Source organism: Vigna angularis, chromosome 5, assembly GCF_016808095.1.
Source record: "Vigna angularis cultivar LongXiaoDou No.4 chromosome 5, ASM1680809v1, whole genome shotgun sequence".
In the NCBI taxonomy this organism is placed as follows: Eukaryota; Viridiplantae; Streptophyta; class Magnoliopsida; order Fabales; family Fabaceae; genus Vigna; species Vigna angularis.
The window spans coordinates 16208104-16221667 of NC_068974.1; the positions used below are offsets into that span (position 1 = coordinate 16208104).

A 13564-nucleotide genomic window follows, 5' to 3' on the forward strand; every position below is an offset into this window, starting at 1 on the left:
CACTTCTCCTCTCCCAGATTTTTCAGCAAGCCTTTCACTCTTCCAAATGCAGCACCGAACACCTTTCTTGAATCAATCTCCCCCAAGACTTGCAATCCCAGGCCTTCTTGCACTTCAGGAGCTCCCAACTTCACCCTCTCACAGATATGGCAGCAATCTTTCCAATCTGCAGAACCCCCAATCCCTTTGAATCCATGGCTTTTAACTTTAAGAAGGAAGAAAATGGTGTTCTCCACAGCCACTCCTCATTGCTATGCCCACCAATGAATGAGATAATGGTGTTTCTTGGTGGCTGGACACTTCAAAGTGGAATGACTCACTCTCCACCAGCAGCCGAAAGTGAGAGCCTCCCTCCATCACTCACATGTGCAGCTGCCCTCCCTCCCTACCACTGACAGCCGCACCACTTCAGGAAGCCCCCACCACTACAAAAAGGAAGAGGGCGTGCGGTCCTCATACCCTCCACTAGCAGCAGAAAGTGAACCCCTCCCCCACCACTTTTTATTTTAACGCACGGTCCTTACAGGAGCAGACGTTATCGAGGAGATTCCTTTGGAGCAAAAACTGAAGGTTACTGATGTTGCGGAGTAGTCTTCTTAGGAATTTTTCCTATTCGAACACTTGTAGTGTTCATTCCTTTAAACTGTTTAGATTTAAATTTCCGTTTCTTTTATTTTTGGACTGTAATTTCACATTTAATTACACGTCATACTTCGATTGTTCTCTTTATTTAGATGTTGACGTCTATATTATATAATATTGGTTATTATATAATCGAGATGTTACAATGTTATGATTAAAATAATACTTATTTCAAACATATAACAACATTGTAATTAATAATAATAAAATGATTTATTTTAATAATGAATCATTTTATAATTTGGACGCCCGGTCTTGATTGTGACCTTTGGTGGGCGGCATTGTGTTAACCGCTCACTCGGTCTATGTCGGGAGGACCTGTCGGTACAGTACTATTTAAATGATAAGAATGATAAAATATATATGTCAGATTGAATAATTGAATCACATTATTATCCACTAAACAAATTACTACCTGTCTCGGTAGATATTTTGCGGGACCGAGAGACTAACATGCTGATGTGTCTGAACCGCTCGCTCGCTTCCAAACTCCTGCTGTTGGCCGATCGGTGTTGGCATAAACCGATCGGTCTCTTTCTTGACGAGGGAGGATGTACCTGCAAAAGATACTCCGACGCTCAAGTTAGGCGTGTGATTTGAAGAGCCTCGGCTCTTGGTTGAATCTTTAGTGAATGGTTATCACTATTAAGTATTTGAGAGTAACGTAGAGTAAATAATGCGTAAGTGGAACGTACCTGGCTTTCGGCCCTGACTTTGTATTTATAATTTACTTCATGGATCCTGAGCTGATGTAAGCCCAATTGAATATAAACAGAATCAGATATAAACAGATTACCTGAAAATCTGGTTGGTTGTTTATAACTACTCGGTCAATATTTTATACTGTACACTACCGATTTAATTAAAAGAATCATAAAAAAAATTAGAAGATTACAATACACAATTTGATAATATGAACAAAACAGTATTAACGATTTAATTAATGCTTTTAATCAAATTCAACCCAAAATACAACAGAGAAAAATTGCAAATGCGGATAGATTAATGGCAGCGAAAAAAAAAGGTTTAATCATTCACTAAGTCCCTATTTTCGCATGGAATCTCAATTTCGTCCCTTTCTTTCTGAAAATCTCAATTGGGTCCCAATTTTATGAAAATTGCAACAAATCGATCCTTTCCGTTAATTTGGCTGGACGGCGTTAAAAAAATTGATGAGTGAATGCTGAGATGACGAACGAGCGCTCGTCCAGCAGCGAACGAGCGCTCGTCCAGCAACGAACGAGCGCTCATCCAGCAGCGAACGAACGCTCGTCCAGCAGCGAACGAGCGCTCGACCACCGAACGAACGGTCGTCCAGTGTGGAACGAACGGTTGTCCAGCAGTAAGAGGTCGACGAGCGTCCGTTCTCTGGTGGACAACCGTTCGTTCCACACTGGACGACCGTTCGTTTGGTGGACGAGCGCTCGTTCGCTTCTGGACGAGCGCTCGTTCGTCATCTCAGCATTCACTCATCAATTTTTTTAACGTCGTTTGACACTATTTAACGGAAAGGATCGATTTGTTGCAATTTTCATAAAATTGGGATCCAATTGAAATTTTCAGAAAGAAAGGGACGAAATTGAGATTCCATGCGAAAATAGGGACTTAGTGAATGATTAAACCAAAAAAAAACTAGAAATGAAAACGACGTCGTCGCGTTACCAAGGGTTATTCACAAACTCACTCGTACTGCTCTAGTTTGATTTGAGCGTGGAACTGGAATGTGGGGGCTTCTTCGAACTAGAACGTGTTTGCGATATGCAGAGGCCCTTCTTCTTCATCAACCATGGAAGAAGAAGGTAGGGTTCTGTTCTTTGTCCGCCGTTGACGGCCGTAATTGCCTTCTGGATCTGCCGGAGATCGAGAAGGTTCTGATGGATATCAAAGCTGACGACGTTAAGGTGATATCGGTTCCCAAGCACTGCGATTGGGCCGATTTCATGGTTCTCGCCACTGGCAGGTCCACCTGGCACGTCAAGAACATAGCCCAAGCCCTAATTTACAAGGCACCACACCCTCCTTCCTTCGTCCTTTTTATCGCTATATTTGCATTGATTTTCGATTGAAACTCAAAAGTGGTTTTCATTTTTGTTTTTCTTCCGACTTATGTATATTTGTGTAATTAACCAGGCCAAACAGAAACAGAGAGGAGCTGAACGAATGATGCTACCGAGTGTAGAAGGGGAAGAGGGAGGAAAGTGGATAGTCATTGACTCTGGTATCTCGTGCTTTTGTAATCATTTTTGTGTTCATTTTGTTGAGTTTAGAAAATCCATTAGGGGTCGTTTGGACAATCTTCTAGTTTTTTTCGGTTAAAATTAATTTATACATACCCAAATTTGTAGAATTGTTCTTATATAACTTTTTGTTTTTTTTTTATCTTTTACTTTGTGCAATGAGCTAATCTAACTTACCTTCTCTTTTTTAATTTTTCTCACCTAAAGTATTTTGAAGAAATTTGTCCAAACAGAACTCCAACTAAAGAAAATTGCAGTAGCGATAATGGCTGATAACAGATACAATGTCATGAATTAGCATCTTGACTGTGTTGGTTGGTTTAGGAGATATTTATTTTATGTTAGTCTGTTTCCAGTTTGTTAAAATAAGTTGTGCAATCCTATTTTCTAGGATATGCAGATTAAATCTATATCAGTTAACCATTCACGTAATTTTAGGATGAAAAATCGTGGGTGGATACAGTGCTTTCGGTCCTTCTTTTTCGGTTAGTTATCTCTGTATTTTGGCTTTATAAGCCAACTTATGTTTTGTTAATAATAAGAGATTATGCAGCACATACCTTAAGTGAGTATATTATTCTTAGTTAACAATTGGTATCAGAGCTCCTATATAGGGGCATGATCCTAAATCTCCTTGAGAGTGAGAGAAACAGTGGTGAGTGAGTGGAAAGAAACAACAAATTTATTTCAAAAAGAGTGTGAAAACAGAATGGCAGAGAATGATAAGTATGTGCAACCTGCAATCCCAAAATTTGCTGGTCATTATGATCATTGGGCAAAGTTGATGGAAAATTTCCTACGTTCCAAACAGTATTGGAATTTGGAGTTGATTACACAGAGGTGTTTGCCCCGGTTGCTCGGCTTGACACTATTCGCATCATACTTGCATTAGCAGCTCATTATAGTTGGCCAGTTTTTCAATTAGATGTGAAAAGTGCCTTCCTTCATGGTGAACTCAAGGAAGATATTTATGTGCAACAACCTATTGGTTTTGTCAAGAAAGGGGAAGAAGACAAAGTTTACAAATTAAGAAAGGCATTGTATGGCCTTAAACAGGCCCCAAGAGCATGGTACAGTAAGATAGAGAATTATTTTTCTCGTAAAGGCTTTGAAAGGTGCTACTGTGAACATACTCTTTTTACAAAATCAAAAGAGGGAGGTAAAATTTTAATTGTAAGCCTTTATGTTGATGATTTGATATATACTGGAAATGATTGGGGCATATGTGATGAATTTAAAAAGTCAATGATGTCAGAGTTTGACATGTCTGATTTAGGAAGAATGAGGTATTTTCTTGGAATAGAGGTTGTGCAAAATTCAAATGGAATTTTTATTTGTCAAAGAAAATATACTCATGAGATACTAGCAAGGTTTGGCATGGAGAATAGCAATGCAGTAAAGAATCCTATTGTCCCAGGTACAAAACTGTCAAAGGATGTTGCAGGGACTAAAATTGATCCAACCATGTTTAAGCAAGTAGTTGGCAGTCTAATGTACTTGACTACTCGTCCAGATATTATGTATGGAGTAAGTTTAATTAGCAGATTCATGTCTTGTCCAACTGAATCACATTGGGTGGCAGCAAAACGCATATTAAAGTACTTAAAAGGTACCACTGAACTGGGCATTTTTTACAAGAAGGGTGGCAGCACAAATGTTGTGGCTTATTCTGACAGTGACTTTGTTGGAGACTTGGATGATCGTAGAAGCACTTCTGGATCTGTGTTTTTACTTGGCTTTGGAGCAGTTTCATGGTCCTCTAAGAAACAACCTATAGTAACATTGTCTACTACTGAGGCTGAGTATATAGCAGCTGCCTCTTGTGCTTGTCAATGTGTTTGGATTAAAAGGATATTGGAGAAGCTTGGCCTTAACGAGCAGAACAGTACGTTAATTCTGTGTGATAACAATTCAACCATACAATTATCCAAGAATCCAGTGTTTCATGGGAAAAGCAAACACATTGATATAAGGTTTCATTTTTTGAGAGATTTGGTGAAGGATGGAGTTGTCAGGATGAGCTATTGCAAATCACAGATTCAAATTGCAGACATTATGACCAAGCCTCTGAAACTGGATCAATTCTTAAAGCTTCGTAGTATGCTTGGCATGATTGAAATTTCAAAATTAAACTAGATGTCATAGCATATAGTTTAAGGGAGGGAATGTTGGTTGGTTTAGGAGATATTTATTTTATGTTAGTCTGTTTCCAGTTTGTTAAAATAAGTTGTGCAATCCTATTTTCTAGGATATGCAGATTAAATCTAGATCAGTTAACCATTCACGTAATTTTAGGATGAAAAATCGTGGGTGGATACAGTCCTTTCAGTCCTTCTTTTTCGGTCAGTTATCTCTGTATTTTGGCTTTATAAGCCAACTTATGTTTTGTTAATAATAAGAGATTATGCAGCACATACCTTAAGTGAGTATATTATTCTCAGTTAACAGACTGCATTTGCTAAATGTTTTGTTCTTTTAGGAATGTTAGGTATTCACAGGCCTTTCCAATAATTAATATTTACGAAGAACTAGTTTACTATCTTTAATGGGGTCTTCTTTTTTAGAGAGGTCTATTCCATCCACACGATAGATGTTGTGTGATGTTATAAATTAGTAAACCAATATGCAAATACTGGTTGAAACTCACATCAGAGAGCTACTGATGCAGTTTAAGTGGAGACTTATACTCTATCCTAGCTAATTGATCTACCTGTGTGACAAATTACTAGTTCCTTAGTACTAGAAAGTTGTTAAATTAACTTGTTGGTTCCGCAACATTATTGTCTTAGCGTATGTTGCTTTGCGTGATATTCATTAAATCAAACAAGATAATGAGTTTAGTCTCAGCATGGTATCAGTTTCTACACTCTACAACCTCTGATTTTCTTTCTTGCACTTATTCCAGTTTCTTCACTGGTGAATGGAGCCAGCGAATTACCATTCTTGGGTGATTAGGGATAACAAGGTAAGACGGGTACTGTAAAAAGATGTGGGTAGGCTGGACATTTAAGCCCGTCAATTTGCATGGGGCATTATAACCTGCAGCCCATTGGCCAAAGTGTGGGTGAGCCTGCCCCTCAACATGCATGACTCTTCTATTGAAGAATTAACTGAATTTTGTCTGTTACAACTAATCTAACATTGTGGTTTAATTCTTTTTATCTATTTCGGGAGGTGTTGCAATTTAGTGATTCTTTCATGTTAACTTTTCATTGCTTAGCGCATGCGGTGGCTTGACAAGGCTTCGGGGAAAAAATTACTTTGTTAGTCTTTAGGGTTTAATAGGTCCTTTCTCTGTCACTTTCCTTCTATCAGTCTATTATTTTTGGTGATGTATGATTTGCTAGATCAGTGAACATTGCTTTTTATGTTATGAAAACTTTCAATTATATATTGGATTTATAGTTCTAACATGCCTTGCTTTCCCTTTTTGGTTCATTTTTTTTTATGTTTAGGTAAAGTGATAGTTCATGCACTTGATGAAAAGGCCAGAGCTTACTACAATTTGGAGGGTCTTTGGACCCGAGGGACAATTCAAAATGAACCTGATGGGGTAAGTACGAGGCTAGCTTATATTCGTTTTAAGTTGTAAGATAGTTAGATATAGTTTGGGTTTGTTATAGGTTTACTATTTAATCATTTTTTGATTTATAGCTTATATTTACACTGTCATACCTACCAAATTTTTTATTGGTTAATAGTGTAGATAACAGCGCACCAAATAAAACTCAATTTGAAAACCATTAAGTGGAATTCACCATTTCTTACTTCTGTGCCTGCCACCTTAACATTCATTCACTACTTGGATTTATACTATGATGGTATTGCCACACCAAATCTTCCTATGGATTAGGCGTTGTGATTGAGGCCAATTCCTGTACCAGTTTGTGTCAAGAGTAGTTCAAAATGGTACTTTAAGTTATTCTTGGTGGAGGTTTTAGAGCATGCATTTGATGGGTTTTGGGGGCTCGTGCGAGTTATCTGATTAGGCTTATGTTAGTGTATATGGCTTGGTTCAACTAGGCTTGAGCAATTACATAGACATATGTCTTTATTATTTTTATTATGATGATGAATATGTATTCTTGAGATAAATACTGTAGGATGAATGATTCGAATGATCATTTTTCTTTTCACTGATTGTAGGATTTACAGAAAGGTTTGGTGAAGGTTCGTCGAAAAAACAATTCGAAGAAACCAGCACAAAAGAATACTTAATTGGTGTCTCAATGTAAACAACCTTTTAAAACTGTAGCTTCTGACTGCATCTGATCTAGACAATTTAGAAGTTTGTATACATATCACGGTTTTCTGATATGTTATTTTAGTTGTTTTAAATACAAATTTTGCTACGGTTGTCTAGCTGCAATGGTAAAGATAGAAAAGAGGTAACATTGAAGGTGTCCATCATCATGTACTCCACTTTTACTTTTGGTGAGTCATGAATCGTTACCGGAGCTGGACTTTTACATCACCTACATAAATATGTGAATTAAAAAACCTGTTCACAAACAGAAAATATATATATTAAACATACATCTCATTCTCCTAGGTGACAAAAATTACTTGAGTTGGAAAATGGCTAAAAAAATGAAATATTTTCAACTTAGAGTGATGAAAACGGAGGAAAGTATATTTTTCAATATAAAAATCAACTTTAACTTTTTTTAACAGTCAGATAATTATCTTTAGAAATGGTTCTAACTTCTGAATTCTTTTTCTGACGAAGTAAATTATTTTGAAAAAATTTCAGCTAATAATTAGAAGTTAATTTTAAATAAAAATGTCAAGAAATTCTATTTCTTAAATACTCTTTTTAATGTATATTAACAACTTTGATGGCGTAAAATTTGGTAATATTTTCTAAATTCTTTTAGAATTTTTAATTTTTTACATTTTAAAATTAGAATTTACAGTTGTAAGTTTAACTGTACTTGCATTCGTAATAAATTTAAAATAATAATATATATATTTTTTACTTATTGTATTTGCATGAGTATTTTTAACAATACATATAAATTAATCAATGAAATAATGTATTATTTCAAGTCTTATGAGATAGTGTGACATCCCAAAAATACAGTCATAAACCATATAATTAGAAAATCACTTTTAATAATAATTCAAAACAGTTTTCCAACTAAAAACAAAACCGAACGAACGAACGCTCAAGGACGAACGTCCTTGAGTATAGTCTTACAATAATAAAGAACGAATGCGCAAAGCCGCACGTCCATACAATAAGGGTTACAAATTAAGGTCGAACGTAAAATAAAAACCTGACTGAACGGTTTACACGGGACAAATACCGAACGGTCTTAACCAAAATGAAAGAAGGAGGTGGTCGAACGACCACTCAATTCAACAACTCCACTACTAGCCGAGCGTCTCATTCTCACTGCTCATTCTTCACTTCAACTTCAACTAAGTTGGCTTCGTCCAGTGCGTCTTCCAAACGCTCGTCTCCCTCTGCTCACATCCACACGGATGATCATTGCAACGACAGGACGGATGTACAAAACGAGACAACACAAGGAAAAACGCAGGGTAAGCTTATGTAATTTAACTCATGCATCAACATACAAATTCATGTAAACAATTCATCACACATGAACACAATTCAACGTACGTACTACATAAAACTCAACACTCGACTGAACGTCCGGACTGTATGAATTTTGCGTAGTCACAGGCGTTCGCGCACCCGAGTGGTGTGGTAACTGGCATCCTCATCAGCTGCAACCCGAGGTTAATCCGTTCCGTCCAAAGTACCCCTAAGGACGAGGACCTCCTGCCGTTCCCACGCATGACGTACCCCCTCTACTTGAGGATGAGTACTCACGGAACATCAGGATCGAACAGCCAGCATTAACTTCCCACAGTCATACTTTACAAATTCTCAAACTCTCAATCAGGAGTCGTTCCAACCCGAAACGCTCGTTCAAATCCATAATATTCTTTTCATCTCAAATAACATTCATCATTTATTTTTCATCATTCCACAACCGTTTTCATCATTAATAGGATGACCATCAAAAACCGATCGTCCTGCCCTCACCAAGAAAACGAGGACGAACCATGCTGACTGGACCAAAAGGACGCTCGTTAAGAATCGGAGTACGAACGCTCAGTATATGACCGAGCACCATTTTGAGCGAGCGCTCAATCTAAGACCGAGCCCCTATTTAGAACGAGCATTCAGTATAAAACCGACACCCTTTAGAACGAACGTTCGGTATAAGACCAAACACCAATTAGAACGAACGTTCGGTATAAGACCGAACACCAATTTGAACGAACGTTCGGTATAAGACCGAACACCAATTAGAACGAGCGCTCAGCATAAAACCGAGAACCCTAAAGGACGAACGCTTAGTTCAGAACCGAGCACCATTAGGACGAACACTCAGTTCAAACTGAGCACCATTAGGACGAACGCTCAGTGTGAGACCGAGCACCAATTAGAGCAAGCGTTCGGTATAAGATCGAACACCATTTTGAGCGAGCGCTCATTATGAACCGAACACCAAACAGAACGAGTGTTCAGTATAAGACTGAACACCAATTAGGACGAACGCTCAGTTCAGAACTGAACGTTAATAGCCTTAAAATAATAGACTTTGATAATTATACTAAGGGATTTTCGAAGAAGTATTTACGAATGGTAAAGTATACTATTGCATATTTATATAAATATAAAGGAATGGGATTTATCAAAGAATACCGAACACCACAGTAATTGACCGAACGCTCAAACAAAGCTTTAGAACATGAGGACGCTCGTCCTCAACAAGGTTCCATCCAAATGAACGAATCCCATTATGACCATTTAAATAAGGAAATCGAACGGTTAAAGACCGTTTGGCACGAATGTTAATTATCACGAAAGACTCTTTTTCAATCCATTTATATTCCAGTTCAATCTCAACATGAAATTCTCATAACTCCATACGTTCATATCAACATCAACTTCCACATTTTTTACAATCCATATCATGTAAATTCATATACCTCATTTCACCAAATAACGAACGTTCATGTACTTCAATAAATCAAATATCATGCATTATATTCATACAATCAAATAACGAACGTTCATACCATTCACACATATCATTCATCATGCATTATTTTCATGCAGCTAAATAATGAGCGTTCACACAACAAACATCAAACCAGTTAAATTAAATAAGCTTCCCTTACCTCTTAGATGACCGAACGTCCACAAACTCACACAACACTCCTTTCCACTACAGATTCCCGCTCGTCAACACTCGTTAAACCAAACATCTCAGTCTTCACGAAACGAACGGTTCTTCTGGAGTCCTTGACGCCGTGCGTCCTTCAACGGTGCCGGAATACAGAATGGAGGAGATGAAATGGGTGTTTTCTTAGAGAGAAGGTGCAGAGAGTGTAGAGAGAAGGAGGAGAGGGTTGAATTCTCAGAAATGAAACATGGAGGTGCGTGCAGAGGGTGAAGAATATTTCAAAAGTTCTCAGCTTCTGCTTTCCACTCTGCCAGCGCACGTCCACACTCTGCCAGCGCACTCCACTTACGCTTCTGACAGCCCATACCGAACGGTCGTCCATTCTGAGCCGGACACGTGTAATCCACTACCGGTTTCCAGTTCAGATTCCTGTCTGCCCATGCCGTGCGTCAGCTGGTGTCCGTTAGTGGATGTCAGACGCTGTTGTCGCCCATGTGCGTCGCTGAGGTGGCGCGCTCTCCAGCTGCCACGTTTTTTTTTTTTTTTGAGGCCTGACAGATAGCATGATATTATAAATAAATTATAATAATTTATAAAAATAATCTGCTTCTAAGCATGCTTTACAATTTCTCAAATATGTTTCTCTCTTTCGATTAATTTTTTCCTTTTCCAATCGGCCATAAGTCATTACAGTAAAACAATCCAGTGTAGGGACTTCCTCTGACATGTTATTTTACTTTTCCAACTTTAAGTAATATGTAATAGATCTTTCCTTAAAGCCAAGTGAGATTGTGCCAAAACAACAAAAGCATGAACAAACCCTTTTCCACATTTTGAAGACTATTATCAATGTGTCATTAGAAATCTTGTTTGATAAAACCCTTATGATGGATTACAACGCGGGAGATACTAATACCCAATGCATAACGGACCTGTTCATTATTATTTTTTTATTAACTATATTAGATATTTTGCTACTTAACTATTATTATTTCATAAATTCTATAGTTGAAGTTTTTTACGATTTTAGTATTATATATATATTTTTTATATTTTTTGTATTTTTCTTTTCGGAAAATGATACTTGAACAACCTCTTTTGACAACATTTAGACATGGGAGAGGTGTCTAAATGTGAGTGGTCCACGTGGAATATGAAAAACGAAATGAAATCTGACGTGGAAAGGGGACGGGCAGGGTTTAGAAGTTGGCGTTTCAAATTTCAAATTCATTTGGAAGATTGTAGAGAGAGAAGCGCGAACGTTGAGAGGGAGATTGTGACCTAGAGAGAGAGGCCGAGAGAGTTGGAGAAAGGGAGTTCGAGAGAGAGAGGTCCGACGGAGTGCTTGTCGGAGTGCCGCTGGACAACGTTGAAGGCCGTGTCGGAGCTATTCAACCCCTCCAGCCGGTTCCGATTCACGGCCGCCGCAGCTCCGACGTTGGCCAACAAAACGAAGGCGGCATCGTCTTCCCTCCGACCCAGCGAACTAGGGGCGCGTTTTGAGTCTCGATTCGTCCCACCTGCTTGCCTCCCTGTGCTGGACCTTTGCATTCACCGCCGGAGCATCGCCGGAGTGTACGAAAAAGAGGGGTTTTCCGGGTTGTTAGTCCCACCCACACATTTTTCTTCGTGTGTGTTCCAACCGGCACACGTTGTGTTCACTCAAGGTTCGTTTTTTTTATTTGAGTGAAATGAATGTATAATATATGTATGATGTTGTTTGTGGATGATTTTGGTTATGTATGATACGTTGTTATTCTAATATTTTTGGATCTTATTTGGTAGTGTAGGTATTGTTGCAATGGAGGAAGTTGATCACGAGGATGAAATCACCAATGCTATGATACGTTGGATATTTTTGGATCTTATTTGGTTATGTATGATACATTGTTATTTTGTTGCTACCAATGTTGTTTCTGTACAACGATTTTTACAAAGAATGGTTCCTTGGGCACGGAGTTTGATATAAAGGTGATAATCAATGTCTGAACATCACTTGTATGTCCAATAAGTCTTTAAAAAAAATTGGTTCACTTAAAATCAATGCTATTTTCATAGTTGACCCCTATGTGCAAAACCTTTGCCTGAACTCTCCACTTATTTGGCCTTTGCTCCCAATGTTGTTTCTGCACAATGAGTTTTACAAAGAATGGTTCCTTGGGCATGAAGTTTGATATAAATGTGATAATAAATGCTTGAATATCACTTGTATGTCCAATAAGTCTTAAAAAAAATTGGTTCACTTAAAAATCAATGTCATTTTCACAGTTGACCCTTGTGTGCAAAACCTTTGCCTGAACTCCCCACTTATTTGGCCTTTGCTCCCGGTGTTGTTTCTGCACAATGAGTTTTACAAAGAATGGTTTCTTGGGCATGGAGTTCGATATAAATGTGATAATCAATGCCGGAACATCACTAATATGTCTAATAAGTCTTATAAAAGATTGGTTCACTTAAAAATCAATGTCATTTTCACAATTGACCCCTGTGTGCAAAACATTTGCCTGAATTCTCCACTTATAAGAGATTTTCAATCTCATTTTTTCAAGTTCATCACTCAATGCATATTCTCCATTTCTTCCGTAATCAAGCTCAAAAATATGGTTTCTATTTAAATACATAAAAATCCTAAATTTATGAAAATATAATATAACTCAACATACCTTTTTCTTGTCTTAATAAACTTCATCCTCGTGATCAACTTCCTCCATTGCAACAATACCTACAGTACCAAATAAGATCCAAAAATATTAGAATAACAACGTATCATACATAACCAAAATCACCCACAAACAACATCATACATATATTATACATTCATTCCACTCAAATAAAAAAAACGAACCTTGAGTGAACACAACGTGTGCCGGTTAGATAGCTCCCAGACAGCCTTCAACGTTGTCCGACGACACTCCGGCAAGCACTCCGTGGGACGTCTCTCTCTCTCCAACTCCCTTTCTCCAAGTCGTTCGGCCTCTCTAGGTTACACTCTCTATCTCTGAACCTTCGCGCTTCTCTCTCTAAAATTGTTCCAAATTCAATTTCAAATTTAAAACGCGGACCTGCAAACCCTGACCACTCCCTTTCCACGTCATATTTCATTTTCATTTAATTTTTCCAACTGAACCACTCAAATTTAGACACGTGTGGCGTGTCTAAATGTTGTCAAAAGTGGTTGTTCAAGTATCATTTTCCTATAATAAACTTGGACACAAATTTGGAGATTACTTCTAGATTCCTTTATTTTATTACCAACAGACACATGTAATGAAATAAATTATGTAGAAAGAAGAAAAAATAAATTGTTGTATGCTCTCATCATAGTTTTGGTGAGTCAAACACGGGTTTAGTTTAGGTGGATGGTGTATCAATTCGCCCCCAAAGAAAACGATGCTTCCAAGTATAAAGAAGACCTTCATTTACATTTTTACCCTCTATACACTCGTGTAGTCTCTCTTAATACACGGGCCCACACGG

At 37.9% G+C, this 13564-nt stretch overlaps 1 protein-coding gene across 1 annotated transcript; it reads left to right on the forward strand.

Annotated features, from left to right (window-relative positions):
- The first annotated feature begins 2335 nt into the window (after positions 1-2335).
- Positions 2336-7271, forward strand: LOC108320274 (protein Iojap-related, mitochondrial-like). Its single transcript, XM_052878434.1, has 4 exons — positions 2336-2648; positions 2773-2860; positions 6335-6432; positions 7026-7271. The coding sequence occupies exons 1-4, from the start codon at positions 2364-2366 to the stop codon at positions 7095-7097; spliced, it is 543 nt and encodes a 180-aa protein (XP_052734394.1). The 5' UTR covers positions 2336-2363; the 3' UTR covers positions 7098-7271.
- Positions 7272-13564: the final 6293 nt, after the last annotated feature.

Bases quoted from the DNA above. Each gene is read 5' to 3' on its own strand.
- LOC108320274 (XM_052878434.1), top strand. From the start codon at position 2,364: ATGTGGGGGCTTCTTCGAACTAGAACGTGTTTGCGATATGCAGAGGCC. The intron at 2,649-2,772 runs GCACCACACCCT...GTAATTAACCAG, and splicing joins CCCAAGCCCTAATTTACAAG to GCCAAACAGAAACAGAGAGG. The intron at 2,861-6,334 runs GTATCTCGTGCT...TTTTATGTTTAG, and splicing joins GTGGATAGTCATTGACTCTG to GTAAAGTGATAGTTCATGCA.